Raw genomic sequence first — 22,353 nt, forward strand, 5'->3', positions numbered from 1 at the left:
AATGGACTGGACTATTATTGCCAGTCGATAAATACAAAATCTTTTTTTGTTGGACATTTTCAGAGACATTGGACATTTATTCATGAGTTAGCATTAGCTAAGGCTGTTTGCTGCTTCGTATAATGTGATTATTTTGAAAGATGGTTGTTCTCTTGTGGCTGCCAAACCCTTCTGTGTCTTATTTAATGTTATTAAAAATGAATGAACCTCAAGGGAGGCCTCAGGTGGGGTGCTCGTTGATTTGCACGTATGCAAACTGCCCGTCCTGTTTTAACTGTGCCAATTAATTCTTGCCCGCAGTGGTGTTTTGTTTGTTTGGCCTGATTTTATTTTTTTTTCCCCCCTGCCACATTTCAAACAATGTAATTTCTTGCTATGTAACCAGAGTCAAGCTGTGTCAGTCATATGACGTGACCGAGTTATAAAACTAAAAAAAAAAATATATATATATCTATATATATATATATATATATATATATATATATATATATATATATATATATATATATATATATATATATATATATATATATATATATATATATATATATATATATATATATATATATATATATATATATATATATATATATATATATATATATATATATATATATATATATATATATATATATATATATATATATATATATATATATATATATATCGTACATATTTGAAACCTAAAAAAAAGATATACAAGAAATACATTTTTTTTCTTACATCAAAATATATTTTTTTAAATAAGTAGGGTAAAAAAAAGGAAAATACTAATCTATATGTAGTTCTCCATTCACAAAAATCTTCATAGTAATAGTCCAACATTTTCAGTCCATTTTTGAAATGTAAACCTAACATAAATGTAAATAACAAGATTTATACATGATTTATAAATTGCTTTTTTGTTAGCTGTCAGCTTTAGTCTGATGAAACGACATCCAAATTTATAGAAAAAAACAAACAAATGACTAATTATTCATTATTATCAACTTGAGTTTCATGTGAATTGAAGCTATATTTCTTTTTTCCCAAAGTCAGTCATACCTATCGTGTCCCTGTATTATTTGCGATTATGACACCTCACTGGGCACCGATAAAGCCCCTACTGTCCTTAAGCCAGTGGTCTCTGCACCGACCTCCTTCCATCTTCATGCCCCCTGCACTTCTCTTACATAATGCAAACGCTTCACTCTGTTCATTTTACTCTCGGGAAGGAAAATAGTAGTATTCCATCCTTGGAAAGCACAGAGGAGGGGGAAGAGGAAGAGATGGAGGTTGGGCACCTCCCTCCAAAGCGAGGAGACTTAAAACCCCGACTCGGCAGACCAAGAGCTTTATGATGGAACCAGGAACGCCATCATCACTTTATGACCTCAACGCTGGTAAGAATCTCCTCTCTCTTATATTGGATTCTACTAAAGTTTTTAACTTGACATGAGGCTAAAAAATATATTTACCCTTTCTATCACTTTCAAGAATGTTATTTTAACCACTTTTCTTCTTTTTAATTGATTTATTGTTCTATGCTGCGCCACAATTTGGGAAAAAAGTAGTTTTACATCTGATAGCTGCTATTAGCAATTTTATGTTATTTTTTTCTTATGTTGTTACTAGTTGTGAACAGAGCAGCTTTATCCTTTATAAATCAGTGATAAGTAAACATTCCATTTATTCGTGTTTGTCATTTGCTACACTGAGAAATCTGTTAAAAACAACAAGAAATTAGCATTTTCTAGTGATTACAGAAGTCTACACACCTCTATTCAAACACCAGCTTGTAAAGTATATTAAAAAAATCCAGTCAAGATGAATTATTTAATATTTTTTATTATGTTGTCCAACTATCTTTCAACTAACACTGAGTTGTCACAGTTGGAGCTTGTCAAAAACATTCATTTGCTGCCATCCTCCCATTTTAAACACATTGGACATCTATTGCCCTCCTTGGCAGGCAATAAGCTACTGCCAATATAAAAACAAAACTTTCGAAATAGGTCAGTGTCTGGGCTTCTCTTGAACTACAGAATGGCAAACTCAGGCTAGATAAATCAGAGTGGAGTCAAAGGACAAAAAAAAAATGAAAGTTGCAGTGCCGAAACACTCTCCGTAACCTTTTTTAATGGGCCTTGAAGAACCATTTCCTGGGATGCGGGGTGCACTTCTCAGTCAGCACTATCTATTCCAGGAGGCTTTCTCTCTTTTTAACACACACACACACACATAAATACCCTCCATGACCAAGCCTCCAGTCATCCACGCAACGTTGGTAGCGCGCCAAAAAAGCTCAAGTCAGCGGGGAAGCCACATTTAGGAAGCGGCCTGCTAATCAAAATCCATCGCTACTTTTGTTTTCAACAACTTTTCAGAGAATGTTTTGATCGTAACTCGTTTCATCTATCAGTGTAAAATAGTCTGTTATTGAAAATGTTAATAATAATAATAATAATTACACTTGTAATCAGCCTATTTTAAATTGCATTACATTTTTATTAAACTGCAGTTCAAAATTGACTTTTCAGTCCCCTCCTCATTAACATATTGTTGATAAATGGCTTTGAATATCACATAATTGTCATCATTTCAAATTTCCCGTCATTTTTACATTTTTTTAACTTTTCCTCCAAACCTGGCAACCTTTGAGAATTTCCCATGCACGATCATTCCTTTCCAATAGATTTGCGTTTTTTTTTGTGTTCATTTTTTTTGTATTACATATCTGCTACTAATATATACCTTGTTTTTTCCCGGCAGGGTCTCACCGAACCTCAGATTATTAAAAATAAGGAACTTCGTTTCACTTTATAATTACGGTAATACTGGAGAAGGCCCTTTGGTGATGTGACTGTCTCCATTGACATTCAACCAGCCAAAATGAGCTACACCAATTATTGGGTGGTGGACTATGACCTGTCATCCCCGGCCCCGCCCAGCTTTCCCAGGGGTCCCGCCGTGCTCCAGCCGGTGGCGGTGGGACAACCCGAGCAGACCACGGCCTTGTGCTTTGTGGGCCTGCTTCTCCTCCTGCTGCTTTTCCTACTGGTCCGCTGCATCCGGATCCTATTGGACCCCTACAAAAGTATGCCCGCGTCTTCGTGGACCGAGCGCAAGGAGGGGCTGGACAGAGGACAGTTTGATTATGCACTAGTTTGAAATCCCATACTTATACTTTCAAGTACCTTGCTGTACTTTGAGGTTTTTCAATTATCGCGGCCTTGTTTGGTCCACATTAACTGCGATAATCGAGGTATTACTGTAATACTTTTTTGAAGGATAATACCATGTAATAATGAGATCATCCTATCAAAATGTGGAAAGCTGTCATGTAAAATCGTGATCAGTGTTGTGTAAAAAAAATGAAATTAATAATGTTGGATATGTGAGTCAGTTTAATACTTTTATTGTTCAAAGTTTTACGTTTTTTTTCACTGTATTTTCATGGTATGTAACATTGCCTAGTTACATGTAAGATGTACTTTTAGATTTGATATCTGAGAACTGTTTCAATTTAAATAGGTTAGAACACAATGTATTTGAATTAATTTGTATTTTTGGTCCAGTTGTTTCATTTTCCTGAAAATTGTTATCAATGGGAGCCCATGGGAAATGTAGTTTCTACTTGAAGTAATCTCTAACCCTGTTTTGTTCAGGTGATGCTCAAATGGAATTCCCCCGACCAAAGACTGCTCCACCAAAAAGATTAGATTTTTTAAATGCATGAACCACAGTTATCCACATTGGGTATGTTCAACAGTGCCTGTAGAGATGTGACAATGTCTTGGCATCACTGCTACTTTATACCACTTGTTTTCTAAAATATCTTTCTGCCCTTTAACCCTTATGCAATGGAATCTTGACTACTGTTTTTTAGGGATTTATAGCTATGTAAAGTTTAAATTCTTGAATAAATAAACCATTTTAGTATGTAATTATAATAGAATGCTGCTTTTAAATCGAGTAACTGTTCAAGAATGTACTTTGAGTGTTTACTAAAATGATCACGCACTGTTTTACAGGTGGAGGAGAAATACTATTCCTGTACTGCAAATGTTCTGTTTGTGTGGGCATATACACACATACAAACATATACAAATAAAAAGCCAGCAAGTCACCTGGCCGGTGCTCATTTGCATGACAGTTGAGATCTTATCTACACTCTGCTTGTCTCCTGGCAACAATCAGATAGAAGAACCAATGGTCTCAAGTGTGCCTTTTAACCCCCCCAAAAATTGATGAAATGCATTATGGAATGAGAAGTTGAGTATTTTGATTTGTACTATATTAGTGGAGCAGAACCAAAAGCAATGAATTCCAGTTGAGTGCTTCCTTCTATTGTTTATGTTAGTCTTACTTCCGTATCCAGAACAAGTCAAGCTTAAATAGAAAAGAAGTTTTGGGTTATTTATTATAATAATGAATAACCTTGGCTGGAATTTACCACTACTACTTCAATACTTTCGTTAGGAGTAGGAACCTGTATCTTTTTGAGAATACACACAAATATATATTTTACATACTGTATTCATATCAGTTTATGTATATATTTTAATATAAAATGATAAAGTAAAGAAATTATATATTTCAATTTATAATGTAATGGCCAGTGATATATGTAATACTTGTATGTATTTTTTTTCTTTTAGATTTTCAAGGCGTGGCCACTGAGAGTCGCTGTTTCTCATCATGCGTGCGCGTGCACGCAAGACTTGCGCGTGGTTGTGAGGAGTCAGCCGTGAAAAAAGAGCATCGGACGGACGAAGAGGAGAACTTGTCTCTTCTCTACAGGATTTTTCTGTTTACTACATTTGGCACAAGAACAGTAAGTTTTAAAAGTCTTCTTTGCAAGTTTGATGGAAGAAAATCTCTATTTTGTTGTACTCTGGTTAATAATCAAAAGACTACCAGGTTCTACTTGCTTTTGGTTTAAACTGTATTTTAACTCACCCAGTACCATTGATGGTTATAGACGTCCAATCTTTTTTTAAGGCATTAGGCTATCATGTTTGACTTGATATAGTCCATGTTGGTTAAAGCTTTTGTTATAACTCATCCAGTGCCATGACATAGAACCTGATCACTTTTTTTTCTCATTTTCCATTTCATTTTAAGTGGAAATGCTGGCTGACGTGTGGAGAGAAGAATATTGGCTTCCCGCGGGGGTCACCTGGGAGGACATGGACCGGTTGGCCCCATCGGAGCGCCCACACCCACGGGACTTACTTGCGGTGTTGCCCTTGGCGTTGGGATTTGTGCTTCTACGTTACATTTTTGAGAGGTACCACAGAATTTTTATTATTATTATTATTCTTTCATAGAAAAAAACAAATATCGTTCAATGCCATTCTATGATTTCCCGTCATACAATCAAGATTTTCATATTTTCTTCCCAAACTCTCTTCAAAAACCATTGTTAAAATTTCAAATTATATTTAAAGTAGTCTTTTGATAATGTAATAATAGCCATTTTAAGGTTTCTCAATTTTTCCAATCTATTTCACGGTGTATTTGATAGGCTATGCTAGTACATTACATATTATAATAATGCTCCAGCTGGCTCATTTTAACAGCAAACAAATGTTAAACAAGTGTAAACCATTGCTTACATTCCCCTTGTGAGGTTATCGCGTGACAAATATTTGTCTGCAAACCTCACTGACACGTCATTTACTGATTGGGATCGAGCATTAAGCGTGCGACTGGCTAAGCAAGATGAGAAGGGAGCAGGTGTCTTGTCAGAACAAGCTTGCTTAGCTCCCAACGGAGAAAATCTCGCGGGACCACGCCACTATTTTACCCTGGAAACAAACAAAAAAACATGCTAAACTTTATTGCTAAACTAATAATAACTTGCCTTAAAACACAGTGTATCATTTAATTTTCATATTTACAACTGTGAAAAACTTTTCATTCGTTCATTTTCTGAACCGCTTATCATCACGAGGGTCACGGGGGTGCTGGAGTCTATCCTGGGGGACACCCTAAATCAGTGAGCCTCTCACTTGTAATTTTGAGTCTTTTTAGAGTACCCGGAGAAAACCCACACAAGCCCAGGTAGAACACAGGAAAGTCCGAACCTGGAATCGAACCCAGAGCTGTGCCCACTGAGCGACCTAAAAAAACTTAACAGTTATTAATACTTATTGGTTATTAAGTACTAACCCCACTTATTATTTTCTTACTTTTTTCACAGTTGAAATCTTTATTGCATTCAAAATAAGCAGACAAAAAGAAAAATACACATTTACCTTAAAGCTCCATTTTTTTTTGTCTAAACTGAAAGTCTCCCACAATCTTCCACTACGTTGTGTCAACACATGCGACTGTCTTTTGTTGATTTTGCCCAAAGGTTCTGCGCCCCACCCATAGGCAGATGTTTAGGGGTGAGGAATCGCTTCCGAGCCACCGCGGCCCCCTCCCCGAAGCTGGAGTCCTTTTACGCTCAACAAGGTTCACGGCCTACACAGGTTGGACTCTCCATAATGGCCATTTCATACTTTTTCTTTCATTTTCAATCACAAAAACTGTAATAACATTCCCACTATCAAACATACCATCGTTCCAGGGTGACGTCCGCCGTTTAATGTCGCTATGTGGAAAAAAACAGTGTCAAATCGAGAGTTGGTTCCGACTACGGCGACAACAAGACAAGCCGTGTCAAACCAAGAAGTTCGGCGAAGCCGCGTAAGTCGTCTGTCGACCAAACAAACGTGGCGACGCCCCCTTTTTGGCACTCCAACCGCTAATATTTTGTTTGTTTTCGCAGTTGGAGATTCTTTTTCTACGCCTTGGCCTTTGCAGGAGGACTGGCTTGTTTGATTGACGTACGTTTTCAGAGTTCCCGTATTTTGGTAGCCAAATAAGTCCTGACTGCTGTTGGTTCTTCTTCTATTTCAGACTCCGTGGTTCTGGGATCGGAGAGAATGCTGGAGGCAATATCCCTTTCAGGTGGGTTCCATTTTGACTGATCGCTCGCTGCCGTCAAATCTATTTTACCTGAGAGGGCTGGCCTTCAGTGATCACGTTTGAGTGTCAGTGATGATGGTAGACCGACACATATGTTGTTTTACTGCTTATTTTGTCAAAATAAGTGTAAAAACAACTCATTTTTAGAGCAACTCTAGTTTGTTTATCATCATTAGTGCTTTTTATTGATTAGAATTGGATTGGTTGTAAATGTACAAGATTGCCCGTTTTGATTCATCTCCTAATGACAATTCCAGCCTATGCAAGGACGTCATTACTGGTACTACATGCTGGAGTTGGCTTTTTATTGTTCCCTCCTCTTGCGGATTTCGGTGGACATCAAGAGAAAGGTGTGCTATTACCATCAAGTTGGACTTGTTTTTTTTGTTCATGCGTTATTAGTTCTTGAAATGCCATTTCTTTTAACACTCTTTCCTGTTTAAGGATTTTAAGGAACAAGTGATCCACCATTTGGCCACCATTTTCCTCCTCAGTTTTTCTTATTGTGCCAACTATATCCGAATCGGCACTTTGGTTATGCTCCTCCACGATTCGGCCGATATCTTGCTTGAGGTAAAATGTAACGATTTTAAGGTAATTTTAAGGGTGCGGCTTATACGCGAGAAATGACGGTAATTCTTCATTGAGTTCCACCTTATTTGGGGGCTTTTTTCTGGTCTTTGCAGTCCGCCAAGATGTTTAACTACGGCTCAGGTTGGAGGAAAGTGTGTGATATCCTTTTTGTGGTTTTCACCGCTGTCTTTTTTGGGACCCGCTTGGTTATTTTTCCTAGCAAGTAAGTCATTTTCTCTCTATCTCACCAACATAACGACATCTAACTTTATTTGTGTGGTGTCATGACGTTCCAGGATCATCCACACCACCTTGGTGTTATCCATGGAGGTTTTCCAACCCTTTTTTGGCTACTACTTTTTCAACATCCTCTTAATGGTGCTGCAGGGTCTTCATGTCTTTTGGGCTGTTTTGATCTTAAGGATGGTCCCCAAATTTTGGACAGGAAAGGTGAGATTCATCCATCCGCATTTCTAATCTTTATCTTCATCTGGAGGTGAATAAGGTTATGTCCACGGTTACAAGATAGCGCTAGAATTAATAAAGGGATTGTTTTCTAACTTTGTGTAATGTGAAAGAGGAGAGTGGGTTCATTTCGGGGCAATGAGGTCAAAGGTCAATGCTTTGAATTTGGCTGCTTAGGCAGATTTCTGCTCTCAAAAGTAATTTCTAGTCACTGTTTTTCAGCATCCCGTTTTTCAAAAGTGATGTAATGATTAACGGAATAATAGGCTAACTTGTACTATGTTGTGATGATGCCATTGAGGGTGATGGAGTCCAATCTCTTTGGACAGGGAGGTCTGACAATTACCATTTTCTGTTAATGGCACTGAAACGTGATTTTTTTTGCGATCTTATGTTCTCAGTTGGAAAAAGATGAACGCAGCGATGAAGATAGCGAGTTGGAAGAAGATAAAGATGTGCAAGGAGGAAAGTATTGTCAAACGGGAAATGAGGTCCCTCCAAACTACAAACTTCCCCCTTTAAGTAATAGTTGTGTCCTTAATAATCTCACCCACCGCAGGGCCTCAATTGTTGACAGAATGCGTAAGGCCCAGTAAAGACCTTAAATGATGAATTTGTTGTTAGTGAAATAAAATAATGTCTTTTTAATAAATGTTCATGCATGTATGGTTTATATATTAACATTTCTTTGTTTTAAAACATTTTGAGAACTAAACAGAGATCTTGCTAAAAGCAAAAAGTATTTTTGTTGAATTTTATATATGCTATTTACAGTTAAAACAATACAATCTACTCGATGTGCTGTTTTCACTTGTTACATTTACACAATAAATGTGATTTGTATATATTTTTTAATTAATTTTTAAAAAGGCTATTTATATTAAGGCTTGGATTTAAAAATACCATACATACTAAGGCTTGCATTTATTAAAAAAAAGAAAAAGTATACTCTAGTTAAATATTTTTATTCTCTTTTTGTCCCTTTTGCGTGTTTTGCATGCGTTTTGCCTGATTTGTGCCTTTTTGCTCTCCTTCCCTTGTCGGACCCAGGTGTTCTTGATTGCCATAAACTCCTGTTTGTGCGATGTCTTTGTGAGAGTATTGTTTTGTTTGTTCATTTTTATTTTATTTTTTTCCCAGTTTTGATTGTTTCTATAGTTATATTCCTAAACGGTGCGCCAGCATATCCCTCTCGTTCGACTCCATTGGTTCCACTTTGCTTTGCAGCTGAAGGCAACGTTGATATAGGTAAGGCTTTTTTTTTTACATCTTAAAAACCATGTATTGTAAGGTTTTTATTTATTATTAAAAATGATAATGTATAGTAAAGCTTTTTTCCTTCTTAAAAAAAGTAGCAGGTATAGTAACGCTTTTTTCCCCTTAATTACAACTATGTTGTATGTATAATAGTAAGGCTATTACTTGTCTGAAATGTTTGGCATGGCTTTTGCTTGTTAAAAATGCTATTGCACGGCTTTTTCTCCCTTTAACTTGAAAAACGGTATATTGATAGGCTTTTTTCCCCCGTGTGTAGTTAATCTTCCACGTGTTACACTGTTGTTCTTCTTGGCATACGCTCGTATATAAACACAACTGATTAGATTCTGTGCAACTGTCTCTGTGGCGCAATCGGTTAGCGCGTTCGGCTGTTAACCGAAAGGTTGGTGGTTCGAGCCCACCCAGGGACGGAACACTTATGTCTTTTTTTTCCCCACATTTTAGAATTTAGACTTGAGTGCTACATATAGAAATAAAAATAAGAAATCCAAAATGAAACAGTTCCTTGTTATGAACTAAAATAGTGGAATTAGAAATGTGTCTTTTGCACTCAATTCATTTAAAACAACAGCACTTGGACGTCCAATCTATGGCCAAGGAACATGGCCTGGACGTCCAGCACTGTCAATGGCAGCCAATCAGTCGATTGATACAAATATGCTCAACACTTGTCTAAATCAGCACCTCCTCTTTCTACCAGCAGGTGACGTTGGGCTGTGCGCTCCGACTGTGGGGTCCGGCAGGCTGTCAAATTGAGCACATCAAGCAGCACTGACGAACAGCACGAAGCTCACCGAGAGACCAAAAAGAATACTTTATTTCCTTAAAAAAGAACGAAGAGGCTCACTTTGACAGCCAAATGCGGACCTGAAAGCATCTTTACTCTCGGAAAGTGGAGACTTGAGAGGCAGCGTCATCACAGTTACTATAACGACATGGGGTGAGTTGGGAAGAAATGGATTTTTGCAAAAAATCCCACAAATTATTGTCATTATTATACCTTTCTGCATTAATTCTCTCTAGAAAAGAAGAGACCATCACTTTTTAAGATGTTTCCTCATCACAGAGAAAGGTAGGATCTATTTTGTTGTCCTTTTTATGCGTCGGGTGACAGCTACGGACGTCCCATCCATTCGGACTCGGAGAGTCGGCGGCGATGGTCGCGTGAAATGTGATCATTCGGCAGAATGATTTGAAACAGGCGTCCAATTCGGTCAAAGCCAGGAAATTGTGTTAAGCTGCTTAGAATGCTGAGCTACAGCATTTATCTGTAGTATAGTTTGCTAAAAGAACAACAGTGTTGCATTCTGGGAATTGTAGGAACTTGTAGCTTTTTCAGGTTGTAATTGGAGCATATTTTTTTCAATGATTTATTTTCATGGATGAAGTGGAGCTTTGCGAATACCTCGTTTTTTATACATCAAGTAAAAATACATGGAAAGATCAGATTTACCATTTTATTCTTCTAATACAATAGAGATTATAATCCAAAATGTTTATTTCTTGAATCAAAAATGAATCTTGAATTGAACACAAGATATTTTTTAATCATTCCAAATGTCATGGTCCCTGTTATGTTTCTCCCTCAGAGAGCAGCCCATCTTCAGCACACGGGCTCATGTCTTCCAAATCGACCCGAACACCAAGAGGAACTGGATCCCGGCGAGCAAGCATGCGGTTAACGTCTCCTTCTTCTTCGACTCCGGTCGCAACGTCTACCGCATCATCAGCGTGGGTGGCACTAAGGTGAGAATGTGTCCATTACAACCATATTTGTCATACTACAATACAGGTATATGTGAATACACAATCCTTAGCCACTACTATTATTAATGTAGATCTCTCATAACAGTAGACACAGGTAAATTCTTAGATGGACGTTTATTTTTGTTGGTGTGATTAGATAATTTTATTCATCCCGAATTTGGGATATTTCACTGTCACAGGAGCAAGAGGGTGACAATAGAGACACAGAAAAAATACTTTTTAGACATAAATACATAATAAATAAGTAAATAAATAAGTGTGTTGCATGAAAAAAAATGTATATATATAAATACATAAATATTTACATATAGAAATATTCAGACATTTTTTTGTTAAAGATACAATGTACAAATACTCACAGCAAATCCTTATATAATGTAAACATGTTAACTACTAAATATCCCATTGGCCACTTGTCCAGTGCGTTTTATACCATATAAAACAAATTTTATATTATCAGCGAATTTCATGGAATGTTCAGTTTATACTACGGCGTGCCTTATAGTGTGGAAAATACAGTATATAATTTTTTTTAGTACCATCTTAAGAATACTTCTTTATTTGGCTCTAATTTAGATGAAGCGCAAATGACATTTGGAAGTGTTTAATGATGAAATCCAGTTAATTATAGGCCGGAGTAATGTTGCACGCGCCAAATGAGGAAACAATACTGCCTGGCGTTTGTGTAGCTCATCTGGATTGAGATGAGGAAAGGACACAACAAGCCCTGTCGGGGGTTAGCGAGGGGGTAGCGGGGGGTTTATCGCATCTCTTTGCACCTCCAGTCTGACCCACATTGCAAATCTGTGTGCTGGACTCAACAACCCAATCCTGACATGTCTTTGCTTCCAAGTGTAATCTCCACTTTTGCTTCTATCCAAATTGTTATGTCATTCATGTCAAAGCAGAAGACGGACAACATTGGCAGCCCATTATGGGGGAGGTGGGGGGGCTGTTAAAATAAGGACAGGAAGAGAACGGCTTCTTTTATTGCTTCTTCTGACCTGCCATTCCAGGATTTTTTTTTTGTAGCACACGGAGATGACGTCAGGAGTTTTATAAATAGTTTTGCTCTGATATCTCTTGATCGAGGGCTCCGAATTGGCTTCTCCGCCGAGACCGCCGAGTGTGACGGACGTACGGGGAGGTTCTCTGCCATTGTGGATTTACAATGTGCTTCAAATCCTCTTATGACAAAGTTTCAACTAAGAGGGCTGCCCTCAATCAGCCTGTTTGGATCATGACAGAGTGAAATCAATAGGTGGCAAACCACAATTGTCCTAAAATAGTTTAAAAAATAGTTTTTTTTTTCATTCTATATGATTCCATTGCATGAGTCCATATTATTTAAGAATTTTTCAAAAATATTTTTTCCCCTTGCCTATAGATGGGTTGTCATTTTTTTAGAAAGTATTTACTTATTCGAGGTACTGTTGACTATTTCATTTAATAATTCAATGTGGCACTTATGGGCACTTTTTGTTGAATTTGGGAAGCTTTCTATGGATTTTGCGACATTTTCAGGTCACAGATTGTTTGGGATTTAAGTACTGAAAAAAAAATCCAAGTCGTACTGGAGTATAAATCACATTTTTGGTCACATTTTTTTGATCAGGAAACAAGAGCAAATGGTAAAATAACAATAGTCAAATGGAGGAAAACAGACTAAAAAGGCATCAGTTAACATGACCCTTTTTTCAATAACTAAAGCTTAAAATACATCATAACAGGGTTTCTTTCAGTTATCAGAAGGAAAAAACTACTTTTTTGATTGTCTGCCAAGCTAAACTATGAAAAAAAGTGCGACTTATAGTCCGCAAAATCCGGTAGTGCCGTCATTTTATTGTATGACTCCTGCTAAAATGTATCTTTCTCCGCAGGCCATCATCAACTGCATTGTCACGCTCAGCATGACATTCACAAAGACATCCCAAAAGTTTGGCCAGTGGGCCGACAGCAGGGCCAACACGGTCTACGGTTTGGGTTTTGCCACCGAGCAACAGCTACACCAGGTAACACCACCCGATTGGACTCATTCACTGCCCGTCATTGGTGAGCATTTTGTCTTTTGTCTTTTCTCTTGGACAAGTTCTCCGAGAAGTTCAAAGAAGTGAAAGATGCGGCTCGCCTGGCAAGGGAAAAATCGCAAGATAAAGAATTGGCCAACACGGCGCTCAGTATCGCCGCACCACAGGTGGGAAATGATCCAAAATTGACCAGAAGTGAACCATTAGAACCCTAAAATGGAATTGGAAAAAAACGGATTGTCTTCTATTGACAAGATTGATAGAATAAATAAAATAGTTTGAAGAAATGAACGGAAGAAGGGATGAGGTGAGAGGCAAAAGAAAGTGGAATTGGGTCGCTTATCTCAGAGGGGAGTGACAGTGAGGAATGTAGGGCGATGGTAAAATTATCCCGCCAACTTCCGTCTCACTTCTGGCTCTCCAGAGCAGCCAGATCAATTAGGAATAATTAACAATTGCTAGCACTGACTTATTTTAGTGGAGCACCTTCCATGAATAAATAATAATGAGGGGAAATGTTCCTTTTTTAAAGAGAACATGACTGTCTGAAAGAAGAATGGAATACGTATTGGAAATGGGTCTATTGTGGTTGTTGAGCTTTTATGAAAGTGCATCATTGTTGAATGACCGATTTTACCTTGACATATTTCTTTTTTTTTTTGCTATGAAATGGATTCCACCAACAGTTCTCACAGGTGAGTAGGTTTACGGATTTATGTATTCTCTGTCATTTTAAACAAAAGTGTCACACTGTCATTTTTGTTGTTAAGTTTCAACCCAATTTTCAATGTATCCTTAGAAGCCACTTTTGAATTAAATGTTAATTTCTTAACAAAACTTTGGATCTGTTATTTATGGACCATTGGGTAAGGAAATGAGCATTTTTTAAACCATCATTTTTAGTCCCAGTTCATTTTGCTAACATTTTTTAACCTTTTATGTTAAGTTTTTGTGGTTGTTGTTGTAAGATTGCCACTTTACTCAGAGAGGACATTGACTGACGTGTTCTTTAGGACCTCTCGGACGACCTCCAGTCCCCTCCAGTCATGTGTGTGAACGGGCCCGAGGACAAACTGTTTCGCAGTCAAAGTGCAGACATCACACTGTCATCGGAGAAGGAGCGCATTAAAAAGATGCTCTCCGAAGGGTAAACTTTGCCATCAAATCCATGTATTTTGGCTCTTATCAATAGTCAAGTCGTTCATTCTGTTTCTGGTAATGTGCTTTTGAAATGACCAAGAAAAAAAACCACAATGATGACCTTGGACTTTAAAATTAGATTTAATGAAGTTTTAATAAGTTACTAGTGGATACACACGATTGTCAGTTTCAGGTTATGTAGTTCACAAAATCTAAAAATAACCCTTACAATGACAGGAATATTTTACTGTTTATTAACTACAGTGTACATGATTTTAAAACATTTTTTTGCGGCAGGTCCATCTGCGAGATGAACCTTGAAGTAGAGCTCTTCACACTACAGGACAGCAACTCCAAGTTAGTGGCGGCCTTGCACGAGGCCAACGCTAATGTGGAGCAGTGGAAAAAACAGCTGCTTGCATATCAAGGACAAACAGAAAGGCTCAGAGAACAGGTAAACTCAATTGCTATTTTGCCTTGTTTTTATTGTTTTGAGTGGAAAAACATTCCATCCCTACAGAGGCTTTTATAATTCAATGGCATTTGACGTTCCAGTCCAATGAGCGCACAGCCCTCACATCGATAACAGCGTTGTCGGATTTGATCTCCCCATTAAAGCTGGGCCACGTAATATCGATCCTGGAAACGGTCATTTCCAGTAGTGGTTTCAGGCCTCTTGTAGATTTTCACCAACACGTCACGTCTCTTCGGTGTCCCTGCCAGAGAAAAGAAGAGTTTGTAGGACAGCCGTATCCTACTTTGGCTGGCCCACTTAGGACCAAAAAAGAGAGCTCACCAGAGGGATCTGACATCTGCTCATTTTCTCCTCTTCTGTAGCTCCCTCCACTTGAAAACTGTGAAGACAAACTGCCAGTCAATAATTCTCTTTTCCAGACATGGGCTACTCTACTATTATTTGTGTAACCCTGCGGCCAACAATTCAATTATTTCACGAACAGACTCAGTTTAGTTGAGCATTTAACTAGATAGTCCATCCATTGCAATAATCCTATGTAACTGGAATGGGCTTTATAAGCCTGGTGGGCCAGGTTAGAGTCTTTTATATATTGCACATTTTTCTTTGTGTGTATCAAGGTGGCTGACCTGGAGGCTCACGGTGGTCACGGTCCCAGTGATCTGTTGAAAGATGAGTTGACACAGTCTCTGGAAGAGTTGGAGGCTCTGTTGAAGGCCAAAGATGAGGTCAGTTAACTTTCAGCAATATTCAATGCAAGGATATGTCTCATACCAGACTTTTTTTTTTCGTTTTTGGCAGGAAATTCACATTTTGCAGAGCAAAAAGTCAGACTATCATGAAATTGAGCGTGAGAGAGACCAGGCCATGCACAGATTACGGGTAAAAGAGCGATATTTATTCAGTCATCTTCATGTTTATTTTAGATTTGAACTAATTCTGTGCCATTGGTGGACTTCCAATGGCATGGAAATAGTTGAATAATGAAGCACGTCTTCTTGACAGGAAGTTGAGGTGCGCAATTCCGAGTTGGAGCGGCGCATCCAGAAGACGGAGCAGAATCTCAGCAACTCGCTGGAGGATCGAGACCGCATGGACACTGAGCTCCAGAGGGCTATTGAAATTTTAGACATAAAGATATTTGACCTCAACGACCTCCGCCAAAGCTTGGTAAAACTCATGGACAAATGAAACAAACATTGAAATAGGATTTAAAAAAAAAAAAGCTCTGCGGAACTTGCTGCTAGTTTTACTCATTTGGTAACATAGTGCTTTTTGTTGGTTAACAATGCAATAACTTCAATAAACTTACGAGTGCATAGATAAGTGGTGCTCATAGATTTACATGAATTATTGTCACTGTGTTACAAATGGTGTATATATATATATATATATATATATATATATATATATATATATATATATATATATATATATATATATATATATATATATATATATATATATATATATATATATATATATATATATATATATATATATATATATATATATATATATATATATATATATATATATATATATATATATATATATATATATATATATATATATATATATATATATATATATATATATATATATATATATATATATATATAAATGACAGCTCAAAGGTAGTCGTGAGTTCATTGTATACAAAGCTCACTGAAAAAAAATGCAATAGATATTATTTGTAAGTAGAAGAAACTATCAGAAATATTCGGAAAATGTATGTATATATACATGTATGTATACATATGTATATATTTGTATATATATATATATATATATATATATATATATATATATATATATATATATATATATATATATATATATATATATATACAAATATATACATATGTATACATACATGTATATATACATACATTTTCCGAATATTTCTGATAGTTTCTTCTACTTACAAATAATATCTATTGCATTTTTTTTCAGTGAGCTTTGTATACAATGAACTCACGACTACCTTTGAGCTGTCATTTACAAGCATATCCACTCCAAGAGGACTATTACGCAACTGGAAATAACTGATTGATTAAGATGTTCTAAGCTCATTCCAATGAGGACAAAACAACACACTACTGCAGAATATATTTAATATAATGCCGCCATTTACACAGTTACTGGTGCCTTCAAATATTGATTGCAGGATCAGTATTCTCACGAGAATATCGTATTATGTAAAGTAGAATCAGCTGCATAGCATAGTATTTCCTTTAATATAGTAAATTTACTAGTGTTTACTCTTATTTAAGGTAAATGTTTTACGACTTGACCACAACACCCTAAATTAAACCCTCCATGACAGAATTTACAGCTCATCGTTCATACTCTAAATCACCTCGAAAGGCAGTTTAAAAGTCACAGACCACTATGGTGGTGATTAAGGATAGCAGTTGGGGCAATCTCAGGAGTCAGCCGAGGCCATCACTGCGCTGTCGAGGTGGTCTCTGCAGTGGTGCTGGTCATCGTCAACCCCATCCAGGAGGGTCAGCATCTCTTGGATGACAGCCCGGAGGGCTCGACCCAGCTGCTGGCTGCTGTAGGGTTTCCCCAGCGGAGGCACGTGGATGAAGGCGGAGCGGCCGTGGCCCAGAAACAGAGACGAGTAGTAAGTGAAGTCGCACAAGTACCTGTCAAAAAAGGACAGAACTTGGTTATTGGTCAAATTCTTCAGCATGTTTTGGAGAAAGCAGAAAACTTTCAAGGCACTCACCTCCCTGCGTCCTTGGACACAGATACGGTGACCCCCATGTCGGAGGCGTTGACACTCTCGCAGACTTTGTCCATGTCTACCAGAGAGCTGATGCAGTCGGGGCCATCTTCCATGCAACAGTGGGAAGCCGGGCAGAAGCAGCAATTGTCCAGGCGTTTGTAGCCGTTATTGTGGCCGCACTGTTCCAGAGTGATGGTGCTTGCCAAGCCTGACACACCAACGTGGACTACTAACTGTAAAACACAAAAAGTATGTGATTTTTTTTTACATTCCTTCTTCAAATGAGTTAGAATGACAATCACTCCCGGAGGAATTTGGATCAATATTATATCCATTTTTGCTATAAAATGGTGACATGGTTAAAAAAAAGAAAATCTGTACAAATTAATTTTTAAAATGTCTGTAAAATATATTCTCGAATAAATCCAAGGACCTCTGTAAAATATTGTAAAGTACTTAAACAACCTAATACATGTTATTATTAAAAACTTGTATATTTGCTATTTTTCGGTATCCTTTGATGGAATACTAGTTGATTTTTTTTTCAAATGGGAAAACAAAACTATGCCATCATTGTAGTATTAATTTTTCAAAGCCAAAGCAGCATAACTTAGCGCAAAAAAAAAAAAAAAACAAATATACTTGTGCAATGCTCACCTGTGGTAGGTGCTGCTCCCACAGAGATGGAAGTAGATTCTGTACTGCTTTATATTCTACAGGCACCTCACAAACAAAAAGATCAACAGCTTCTCCCAGTCCCAGTCTCTCCAGTTCCTGTCAGTGAAACAAATACGTCTTCATCAGTAATTCCGTCCCTCCAGCCACAGTTGGGGTTGGACACGGCACCACCTGTTATTGACACAGTGAAGAATAAAAGGTAAGAACACTTGATCTTGTTAATAAGTACCTGCACTGCGACCCAGCTGGAGTTTACGGCGTGTTCTCCAAAAGGTTCAAAGCCTGAAGAGCAAAGAGGAACTTCTTACTGGCAGGTAAGCCACACATGATAGAAAATGTCTTCATTTTTTTAAAATGTCACAATAGGTTAATTCACATAACAGTCTTAACTAATCTTAAAAAGCTTCACCCAAATATCTCCAATAATTACAAAAGGTGATTTCTATTTGTAATGAATGATTGAGATTACTGTATAGATTAGATTAAATCTAAGCTTTTAGTTCATGAAAAATAATCAAAAGTATTAAATGATTATGCTTGTCTTCCAAACCTAAAATATCAATTGTATTGAAGATACAATTCAGTTTACACTTTGACCCGATTGTTGATATTGCACCTGACAGTAAGTGTTGCATAGCCAAACTCAGGCCAAAATTGGCCAAAAGTGTAAAAATAAACAATTTCAAATTAAAACAAAGTCGTATATTAAGTCAACTTACCTGTTACTATGACTTTCTTCTTATTGCCCATTCTTGGTAGTTATTATTATTTTAAGTAGAGTGAATTTGTACCTCCACTACGAGGATTGGAATGCTGTCATGTGACCCCCAGTGGACCGGAAATGAGACAAAATTGAAACTCGTGGATGAACTTTTACTGCCACCTACTGCATCGTAGTGTGTACTACAACTAAGACTGCAAATAAAAATAAGAAACAATGGCATTAAAAAATGAGCATTCGGGGCCAGGCCTCCTAGTTGAAATAATATGGATTTTTATGTGCATATCCTAAAACAACTCATCATAAACAACGACTATTATTAATAAAAAAATATGAATATTGTTGAAAGATATGGACATGACATTTATGACCTTAAAGGGCACCAACTATTAATTTTGTGGCCTCCATGACTCAAAATGTCATGGTAGGTTTCAAAACTAAGATTATTTGTATGATATAGTGTATATAGTGTGTATTTTTTTTAAAACTAAAAATCACTTGACTTTAAAGGACTAGTATATTTTGCAGGCTATTTCACTCAAGACGTTAAACTACATCAAATTCAATTATCCCTCTCCTTAGAAAAACTGGTTTTGGTATGTTTGAATACGTTGTATTGGCTCAGCTAGGAACAGAATACCTTCTAGTATGTGACACAGGGCGTTGGTGACAATTTAGCGTCTCCCAAGGGAGTATATTTAAGTCAAAGGGCACCAAAGGCAGTGGGAGGGAAACCGCACCCTACACAAAGTGACATATTCACCATTGTGTAAATTTCATAACAAATCTGTTTAGTTTATGGTCAATAAAGCACAGCTAATCTATGTTTCTAACAGAAAAAGCACCCCCCCCCCCCTTCTTTGGGTCTGATCCACACCCATTTGGTTGCGAAATGACTGGACACTAAGCAGCTGTGAATAGGAATTGTGAAGGAAATGATTTTAGACAGAATAAAGGGGTGTTGTTGTTTTTATATGTGTGTTCTTAACATGCTGCCTGAGCACGTGTTTTGAATTGCAGGCTGCTAATATTAGCAAACAACAACACTGATTCATACTTATGAATGGCAAACCTCCCTTGGCCGCCTACACGAGCTGCACTGCGGCACCCATTCACCTTTCTCCGTCTGCTGTGCGTCATTGGTGATGTGGTGTTGCCGTGGTAACTAATGATGCCCTTTCTGCTTAGTGGCGGTACTGATGCGGGAGGTCTGCTGACGCCGTCGCTATATATGGGCAGAATAATCTGCAGGTTTTGGTCCCTGTGCTACATTTTTAATACTTTCAAGGGGACAGTTGACACTTATGACCTTTAACCTTTCATAGAGAAATACATGATGCAATTATAGCAATGAATGTATAGCCATGATTGCTAATCTTTCATCAGCGCCATTGACGACACTAGAATGGACATTTTTTTTCGCCCCTCCCAGTTTAAATGGATTGGACGTCTAACCCGGTTAATGGCAGTTAAGAGTAAGCTTAAAAAGTCATATGTCATGCATAAAAAGGTCAAACTTCTTGCTATATATAACATATTATCCTAGTATATTTTTCCCCCAACAATAAGAAAAAAGCATATTCATGAAGTGACATTATCAAAATTTCTAGCACGCTTTAGCACTAATAAATAATAAGATAGAAACTGTTTCAACTGACATTTGGTATTCATTCTCAGTGTTAATCATGTGACCATTAACTTTCATTCCTCATTTTGCCCAGAGAATATGTGAGAAAATACAGATATGCGCCAGTCTGGGAAAAACATAAGGCTTATTTGTTTTATAGCATCAAGACCACACAACTCACGAATATTCTTCGTCATCTTCTAAACATAGACGAGTTGGGAGGACAAAGCACCTCTTAGGAGCTCGGTAAGCAACTCACCATCTTTTCCACTTTCAATGTGACGTCGGCAATATGGGCGTGGTTACGCCTCAATGTGACGAAACAATATAGGCGTGGTTACGCCTCCTGTCTACGAGGGTGAGTTAATTAGGTGCATGCGCAGTAGCTCTTCCTTTTGGAACGCTTTTTTTCCCACGCTGATAGTGGTCGACCACGCCAACCAGGTAAGAAATCGAGCAATTCACTGGCCTAAATGCGTTTTTATCACGCGATCGGGGGATTTTTCAGCAATTTATTGAGCCCCAACACGCCAACAAATCTCTTAGTTTAATGCCAGGTTTAACACACCATCGGCGATTTAAGTATGGGCTTCTTTTCTTGACTGGCTTTGTGCCACATGTTACTAGTCAGCATTAGTGTTGGCGTCTTGATTTGACTAAAAAGCATGTTCTTCGTTTTCTCTCCATTATTGAGTCGTGTAGCAATACTTTACATTTAATCAAACAATGCAAGACATCAACCGACAGTTTCCTGGGTAAGTGTTCACTCTAGAATGACATCCAGGGGCACGACTTAGTTCCTGTTGTTTTCGATGTAATCGTTTTCATTCTTGGTGCTAAACACCCGTTCCCGATTTGTAATTGTTCTGTTTTTACCAAAAAAAATCACGTATACAAAATTTGAGCCAACTTTCTCCTAACTCACTGGTGTCAAAGTTGCGGCCCGCGGGCCAAATCTGGCCCACCGTTTCATTTTGTGCGGTCGAGTGCTGACTTTCTATTAGGATCAAATTTAAATGAAGATTATACATCTATATTATATTACCTCATCTTCCCCTTATTTAAATCAATAATTGTATTTTTTAATCCATTTGTTCCTTTTTGTATTTTTAAGTTAAAAAAAGCATATTGTAAAATCTAAAAATACATTTATTTTAAAAATTGTTTTCCATGCTAATATTGAACATTTTCCCCCAAATCTTGTTTCCTTTTGAAATGAAAAACAAATTATTACAAGATATTTTCCCTCATGAAGAAAAAAAAAGCTCAAACATTTGTTTTAGATCTATAAAAAAAAAACCTGAATATTTAGGGCTTTCAATGCAGTTTTTTTAATCCAATTTAAATAGAAAAATATCTAAATATTTCAAAAATAATACAGCTCACGTGAAATCAAGTTCTCAGTCTGTATATTTAATCGCCTTGTCTGGAAAAGGGAAAATAGCACCCACTAACTTATTTTCATTCTTTATCTTGATGGTTTATTAAAATTCTTGTAGGATTTCTCTACTATAATTGGTTGGCAACCCCCAAATGCCTTGGTTAAATCAAGTTTTCACTGTTTAGCATCAAGTTAAAAGTAGTTCCCATTAAAAAAAACAAAAACTAAGCCTACCTGTTGAATCTCCAGGCTGTATATATGCTAACTTGTGCTTTTTTGTGTGCAATTTTTCTCTGTTTAGCACCAAGATGCAGCTTTCTGTGTGCCCAGATCACTCTTGAGGTTACAGAAGGGGAGACTGGGACTGATCAAGGTAAAACTTAAAAGTTGAATCTCCAGTCTCTATATATTCTAACTTGTGCTATTTTTCTTGCAGGTTGCCCACTTGAAGATGTCTCTCTTGCATCATATGGTGTCTCTGTATTTCTGAAAATCCAAATTCAATAAAAGCCTATAAATCATGA

At 37.2% G+C, this 22,353-nt stretch overlaps 3 protein-coding genes, 1 long non-coding RNA gene and 1 other non-coding gene across 7 annotated transcripts; 4 read left to right on the forward strand and 1 right to left on the reverse strand.

Moving 5' to 3' along the window:
* The first annotated feature begins 1,149 nt into the window (after positions 1 to 1,149).
* ctxn1 (cortexin 1) lies at positions 1,150 to 4,108 on the forward strand. The gene is made up of 2 exons (XM_077724485.1): positions 1,150 to 1,382; positions 2,752 to 4,108. The coding sequence occupies exon 2, from the start codon at positions 2,872 to 2,874 to the stop codon at positions 3,148 to 3,150; it is 279 nt and encodes a 92-aa protein (XP_077580611.1). The 5' UTR covers positions 1,150 to 1,382; positions 2,752 to 2,871; the 3' UTR covers positions 3,151 to 4,108.
* Positions 4,109 to 4,661: 553 nt separating this feature from the next.
* Positions 4,662 to 15,997, forward strand: LOC144202019 (homer protein homolog 3-like). Of its 3 annotated transcripts, none has more exons than XR_013327439.1 (12): positions 4,662 to 4,816; positions 5,107 to 5,272; positions 6,344 to 6,461; positions 6,560 to 6,678; positions 6,761 to 6,818; positions 6,892 to 6,942; positions 7,218 to 7,310; positions 7,405 to 7,533; positions 7,647 to 7,756; positions 7,830 to 7,983; positions 8,400 to 9,246; positions 9,977 to 10,216. XR_013327439.1 is itself a non-coding variant. In XM_077724942.1 (11 exons), exons 3-11 carry the CDS (start codon positions 10,326 to 10,328, stop codon positions 15,874 to 15,876), a joined length of 1,083 nt encoding a protein of 360 aa, XP_077581068.1. In that variant the 5' UTR covers positions 8,592 to 9,246; positions 9,977 to 10,216; positions 10,300 to 10,325; the 3' UTR covers positions 15,877 to 15,997. The 3 variants fall into 3 exon arrangements, 1 of the variants encoding a protein (XP_077581068.1); XR_013327440.1 differs by having other exon boundaries at positions 9,980 to 10,216; XM_077724942.1 differs by lacking the exons at positions 4,662 to 4,816; positions 5,107 to 5,272; positions 6,344 to 6,461; ... (5 more) ...; positions 7,647 to 7,756; positions 7,830 to 7,983 and adding exons at positions 10,300 to 10,348; positions 10,866 to 11,022; positions 12,924 to 13,055; ... (4 more) ...; positions 15,487 to 15,567; positions 15,691 to 15,997 and having other exon boundaries at positions 8,592 to 9,246.
* trnan-guu (transfer RNA asparagine (anticodon GUU)) lies at positions 9,613 to 9,686 on the forward strand. The gene has a single exon. It is a non-coding gene; the product is annotated as a tRNA-Asn (tRNA).
* Positions 15,998 to 16,785: 788 nt separating the features above from the next.
* Positions 16,786 to 20,707, reverse strand: LOC144201568 (pyroglutamyl-peptidase 1-like). The gene is made up of 6 exons (XM_077724302.1): positions 20,630 to 20,707; positions 18,820 to 19,015; positions 18,330 to 18,382; positions 18,080 to 18,196; positions 17,423 to 17,655; positions 16,786 to 17,339 (listed from the first exon to the last, which is right to left on the reverse strand). The coding sequence occupies exons 2-6, from the start codon at positions 18,848 to 18,850 to the stop codon at positions 17,114 to 17,116; spliced, it is 660 nt and encodes a 219-aa protein (XP_077580428.1). The 5' UTR covers positions 18,851 to 19,015; positions 20,630 to 20,707; the 3' UTR covers positions 16,786 to 17,113.
* Positions 18,226 to 22,353, forward strand: LOC144201569 (uncharacterized). The gene is made up of 4 exons (XR_013327359.1): positions 18,226 to 18,414; positions 20,609 to 20,694; positions 22,131 to 22,202; positions 22,266 to 22,353. It is a non-coding gene; the product is annotated as an uncharacterized LOC144201569 (long non-coding RNA).

The sequence above is a fragment of the Stigmatopora nigra genome, chromosome 9 (genome assembly GCF_051989575.1).
Source record: "Stigmatopora nigra isolate UIUO_SnigA chromosome 9, RoL_Snig_1.1, whole genome shotgun sequence".
NCBI classification, from domain to species: Eukaryota; Metazoa; Chordata; class Actinopteri; order Syngnathiformes; family Syngnathidae; genus Stigmatopora; species Stigmatopora nigra.